Source organism: Bison bison, unplaced genomic scaffold (assembly GCF_000754665.1).
Source record: "Bison bison bison isolate TAMUID 2011002044 unplaced genomic scaffold, Bison_UMD1.0 scf7180017864290, whole genome shotgun sequence".
NCBI classification, from domain to species: domain Eukaryota; kingdom Metazoa; phylum Chordata; class Mammalia; order Artiodactyla; family Bovidae; genus Bison; species Bison bison.
The window spans coordinates 2,463,411-2,469,772 of NW_011494862.1; the positions used below are offsets into that span (position 1 = coordinate 2,463,411).

The 6,362-nt window shown below is 40.4% G+C and overlaps 1 protein-coding gene across 3 annotated transcripts in view; it reads left to right on the plus strand.

The window, feature by feature from the left end:
• The window catches only part of IL23R (interleukin 23 receptor), a 79,076-nt gene that overhangs the window by 65,207 nt on the left and 7,507 nt on the right, over positions 1 to 6,362 (plus strand). For all 3 annotated transcript variants that reach the window (XM_010850293.1, XM_010850294.1, XM_010850295.1), the window contains 2 exons: positions 502 to 591; positions 3,383 to 3,488. In XM_010850293.1, the coding sequence (XP_010848595.1) occupies positions 502 to 591; positions 3,383 to 3,488 (196 nt within the window). The remainder of the gene's footprint in view (positions 1 to 501; positions 592 to 3,382; positions 3,489 to 6,362) is intronic.

A 6,362-nucleotide genomic window follows, 5' to 3' on the forward strand; every position in this document is an offset into this window, starting at 1 on the left:
ATGTTATAACTTCAAAGTGTCTGCTAATCAAAACTGGGCTTCTTATATGGAGCCAAGATGCTGTTTGCCAACAGCATCTTGAAGATTATGCAAAGGCAAAAGTGTCACATCTTGGAGGCGCTTAAGGAAACCTAAACCTTATTGCATCACCTATTGGAAGGAATCAAGTAGAGACCGGTTGTGCATTTTCTTCTGGCTCAGTGAATGAAATAAAGCTCCTTGGTATTTGTTGCCTAGAAGTCTCATGAAATTAGTGGACACATCTTGAAGTCTTACAAACTCCAGGTATCGTCCTTTGTATGTTTCCTCCTTTGGGATTTATCCAATTTAATAAAAAGAGGAAAAGACACACATACAGAAGGCTTTTACTCCATCTTTGCAGTCTATTAAAGTTAGTGGTTTACTTTATTCATCTCCAAACAAGTAAAAAAACTCTCTTAGGAAACTGGGTAACCTGAGTGCAAAGAATGAAAAGCTTATACTATTTTCTTTTTGTTTAAGTTCCTCAGGTCACAATGAAATCATTCCAACATGATACTCAGAATTCTGGACTTCTAATTGCTTCCATCTTTAAAAAACACCTTACTTCTGGTAAGAAAATACTGCTTAGGTTTGTTGAGTAGTCTTAGCAATCATTCATTTAAATGCTCCATACTGAAAAATCACGTTAGGCATAAGTTCTTGATAGTAAGATATGCCACATGATTTACACTGGAAAATAACCAACAAAAATCTGCTTAAAATTGATTTTAAGGAGTATTTTAAGTAGATTCTGCCGGCTTTTGCTCTGGGTTAAAAACATGTTCATTTCAGTTGGTGCTGGGGCTCAAGACCTCAAAAATTCTTCCTAAAAAATATCATTATTTAAGTGTTTACCTTGTGCTAAAAGTTTCATGTACTTCATCTTTTTCAATCTTCAAAATAACTTCTTGAGGTAAGTGTTATGAGTCTATTTTACAGATGGGAAAACTGGAACTCAGAGACATTGAGGAACTTATTTGAACTAAAATTCAAATCTGATTTTCCAAATCCTAAAGTCTATTGTGCTCCTTCTCTTACACAAACCAGCTGCCATTTTATTTGTTAGTATGACTAGATATTTTCCATTGATAAGCATATCAAAATGTTTTAGGCATAAAAAGATATGAGATCAGGTTGTGGAACATGTATTTCCTTGCACAGAAATATGGCAGGAACAGTATAAAAACTTTTGCAGACAATATTGATGTTCTTTGGATTTTTATTTATTTATTAAAAAACATTCTGTGTTGCCAGGCACATATTCTAAGTCACTATTTTGAGTATTGGGGAATAGGCAGTGAAAAAAATGAACAAAGCCCGTCTTCATGAAGTTTCTTGTCTAGATAGATGAATGTGTGTTGGGAGGAGGTAAACAACAAACAAAACAAGAAAAGTAAGGTGGCAGTAAGCGTTATAAAGACCAAGCAATGTAAGGGTACTCTAAATTTTGTATTATGTGAATCAATTATGAGCCAAGTGCTTAGGTTCCGTAAAGATCCCTAATTACAGATGCTTACACAGACCAGCACCTTGGTATTGCTGTGGGAACTGTGGAGGCTAGGAACTCATGGCTGCTCTATTAGGTAGACATCATTTTACAGAAGAGGAAACTTGAGCTTTGGCAAGTTCATTATTATGCTCTGAGGTTACAGAGCTGATAAATGGCAGTATCTAATTGGAACCCAGGTATCTCGGCTTGTACTTTTGGTCACTCTGCTCTACTCCTCACACCCCTTTACCTGATCCCATGTTAACTTAGGATTCTCCATCATCTTCTAGGCTCTAATGTCTGGCAGTCAGTCCTCCCATTAGTGGCTTGAAATTCTCAGCACTAGTATTTTATTCCTAGGAAAACACTAACTCCATACCCCACAGGGACTAGGAGTGAACTAAGCCACATTGACCCCAGCCCACCAGCTGGCTTTAGGAGAGGGGCTGGACAGCCTGGAGACCCCCAAGTGTATGTTAGGTGCAGCTGGGAAATAACTAGGGTAGGGCTGATTCAGTGCCTGTCATGTAGTAAATATCTGATAAACGTTTGTCAAAGGGAGGAAGGAGGATGAAGGAGACAATACACAGCATGGCTTAGATGTCCCATGTGACAAATCATGTCTCAATTACAGTCTACTTTTGAAAACAGAAAATAAGGTTTTTCATGTACTAGGGAGAAAATGTGGAGAAGGCAATAGCACCCCACTCCAGTACTCTTGCCTGGAAAATCCCATGGACAGAGGAGCCTGGTAGGCTGCAGTCCATGGAGTCACTAAAAGTCGGACATGACTGAGCGACTCCCCTTTCACTTTTCACTTTCATGCATTGGAGAAGGAAATGGCAACCCACTCCCGTGTTCTTGCCTGGGGAATTCCAGGGACGGGGGAGCCTGGTGGGCTGCCGTCTATGGGGTCGCACAGGGTCGGACACAACTGAAGCGACTTAGCAGCAGCAGCAGCAGCGAGAAAATGTGACGGGCCTGGCAGGTAATACATGTTGAATATATTATTTATTTAAAGATTTCAGGTGATTAATTCTACTTCAAAATTCAAAATAAGCCTTGTTTCTAAAATAAAATATCAGTGCAAAATATATGACAATTTGAATTTCTCTCTTGTATATTGCTCTAAGTAGAGTGCCCTTTTTCAGCAGGAAGAAATTCATGAACAGTCAACTTTGAAGAATGGTGACAAACTGTACATAACTTCTGTCTTGTACAAAAGGTTAAACAAACCAAAAAAAACCTCAGTTGTGATTGTGGCCAGCTTTAGCCTCTGTTACAAGCAATTGGGAATTCTCACTTGTGTCAGACAAACCAAATGAGGTTCATCACTACACTTTTTTAAATATAAAATATGCAAGCACAAGCTCATAAAAAATGTCTAACACTGACCACATTTGCCAGAGACTCAATTCCAGAAACCCGCTGACCTCAGATCCGTGCAACCCAATCTTCTCAAACAAAAGATACTGCTGTGCAGTTTGGAATGGCAGTCACTTTACAGCCCGAGGTAAAGGTTAACTTTATTTCTTCTTCCTGTTTCCTTTGAGATTAATGACCTTCACTTGGAGCAGAATAGAGAGAACAGTGATTCTGGTATCACATGTTGTTGTTCAGTCGTGTCCAACTCTTTGTGACCCCATGGACTGCAGCATTCCAGGCCTCCCTATCCCTCACCATCTCCAGGAGTCTACTCAAACTCATGTCCATTAAGTCAATGATGCCATCCAGCCTTCTTATCCTCTGTCACCCTCTTCTCCACCTGCCTTCAATCTTGCCTAACATCAGGGTCTTTTCCAATGAGTCAGTTCTTCACATCACGTAGCCAAGATGGAAATTATAGCTAAAATTATTTTTCTTTCCTTTCAGACAACAGGAAACAAGACATTGGACTTTTATTGGGAATGGTCTTCTTTGCTGTTATGCTGTCGGTTCTATCTTTGATTGGGATATTTAACAGATCGCTTCGAACTGGGTAGGTTTTTGTTGAATTTGTTTTCTCATTTAGACCATATATTTGTACCATCAAAATGTAGTCACCTATGTGATTTATTTTAAAAATTCATCAACACTTTTCCTGAGAAAAAGGCAAAATAAAAGGAACAGTATTTAATGAGTATGCATCCATGCCAAAAAGTGAAAGTGAAAGTCGCTCAGTTGTGTCCAACTCTTTGGGACCCCATGGACTATACAGTCCATGAAATTCTCCAGGCCAGAATATTGGAGTGGGTAGCCTTTCCCTTCTTTAGGGGATCTTCACAACCCACAGATCAAACACAGGTCTTCTGCATTGCAGGCAGGTTCTTTACCAGCTGAGCCACAAAAGAAACCCGAAAATACTGGAGTGGGTAGCCTATCCCTTCTCCAGGGGATCTTCCCCACCCAGGAATCAGACTGGAGTCTCCTGCATTGCAGGTGGATTCTTTACCAACTGAGCATCAGGGAATCTATCCATGCCAAACTCTTTACAAATATCATTCATTTAATCCTTGCAACAACCTGCCAGAAAAGCTGAGTGACCTATTTTACAGATGATTTAGATGAAGTGTAGAGAGGGTAAGTGCTCAAACCAAGATCACCAAACACTAAGCCAGGAGTCCAAAGGCAGCTGACATCTCAGCCCATGTTCTTTCTGTCCCTATGCAGTCTTCTCAATGTGCCTCAAGTCTGTCTACTGTGCCTGGATTCTTCACAGTAGTTAAGCTGTAAACTGATTCAAGTTCTACCCAAATAAATCCCCTGAGTCAGTCTGAAGAAAAGTGTGGCAGTGTCTGAATTCATCACTTTGAACCAATTTTGTTAGTGTTTTAGCAGCCTCATTGCACATTCTCCTTCAGTTCAGCCCCATTTAGCAGCCCCATTTGCCCATTATCCTTCAGTTCAGTTCAGTTCAGTCACTCAGTGGTGTCCAACTATTTGCAACCCCATGGACTGCAGCACGCCAGGCCTCCCTGTCCATCATCAACTTCCAGAGTTTATCAAACTCATGTCCATTGAGTCAGTGATGCCATCCAGCCATCTCATCCTCTGTCATCCCCTTCTCCTCCTGCCTTCAATCTTTCCCAGCATCATGGTCTTTTCAAATAAGTCAGCTCTTCGCATCAGGTGGCCAAAGTACTGGAGTTTCAGCTTCAACATCAGACCTTCCAATGAACATTCAGGACTGATTTCCTTTAGCATGGACTGGTTGGATCTCCTTGCAGTCTAAGGGACTCTCAAGAATCTACTCCAACACCACAGTTCAAAAGCATCAATTTTTTGGCGCTCAGCTTTCTTTATAGTCCAACTCTCACATCCATACATGACCACTGGAAAAACCACACCCTTGACTAGACAGACCTTTGTTGGCAAAGTAATGTCTCTGCTTTTTAATATGCTAAGTTGGTTATAACTTTCCTTCCAAGGAGTAGGCATCTTTTAATTTCATGGCTTCAATCACCATCTGCAGTGATTTTGGAGCCCAGAAAAATAAAGTCAGCCACTGTTTCCATTGTTTCCCCATCTATTTGCCATGAAGTGATGGGACCGGATGCCATGATCTTAGTTTTCTGAATGTTGAGCTTTAAGCCAACTTTTTCACTCTCCATTTTCACTTTCTTTCATCAAGAGGCTCTTTAGTTCTTCTTCACTTTCTGCCATAAGGGTGGTGTCATCTGCATATGTGAGGTTATTGATATTTATCCCAGAAACCTTGATTCCAGCTGGTGCTTTCTCCAGCTCAGCATTTCTCATGATGTATTGTGCATATAAGTTAAATAAGCAGGGTGACAATATACAGCCTTGATATACTCCTTTTCCTATTTGGAACCAGTCTATTGTTCTATGTCCAGTTCTAACTGTTGCTTCCTGACCTGCATACAGATTTCTCAAGAGGCAGGTCAGGTGGTCTGGGATTCCCATCTCTTTCAGAATTTTCCACAGTTTATTGTGATCCACTCAGTCAAAGGCTTTGGCATAGTCAATAAAGCAGAAATAGATGTTTTTCTGGAACTCTCTTGCTTTTTTGATGATCCAGCAGATGTTGGCAATTTGATCTCTGGTTCCTCTGCCTTTTCTAAAGCCAGCTTGAACATCTGGAACTTCATGGTTCATATATCGCTGAAGCCTGGCTTGGTGAATTTTGAGCATTATTTTACTAGCGTGTGAGATGAGTACAATTGTGCAGTAGTTTGCATATTCTTTGGCATTGCCTTTCTTTGGGATTGGAATGAAAACCTTTTCCAGTCCTGTGGCCACTGTTGAGGTTTCCAAATTTGCTGACATATTGAGTGCAGCACTTTCATAGCATCATCTTTCAGGATTTGAAATAGCTCAACTGGAATCCCATCATCTCCACTAGCTTTGTTCATAGTGATGTTTCCTAAGGCCCACTTGAAGGTGAGTGTGAGTGATCACACCATCATGATTATCTGGGTCGTGAAGGTCTTTTTTGTACAGTTCTTCTGTGTATTCTTGCCACCTCTTCTTAATATCTTCTGCTTCTGTTAGGTCCATACCATTTCTGTCCTTTATTGAGCCCATCTTTGCAAGAAATGTTCCCTTGGTATCTTTAATTTTCTTGAAGAGATTTCTGGTCTTTCCCGTTCTATTGTTTTCCTCTATTTCTTTGCATTGATTGCCGAAGAAGGCTTTCTTATCTCTCCTTGCTATTCTTTGAACTCTGCATTCAAATGGGAATATCTTTCCTTTTCTCCTTTGCTTTTCACTTCTCTTCTTTTCACAGCTATTTGAAAGGCCTCCCCAGACAGCCATTTTGCCTTTTTGCATTTCTTTTTCTTGGGGATGGTCTTGATTCCTGTCTCCTGTACAATGTCATGAACCTCCATCCATAGTTCATCAGGCACTCTGT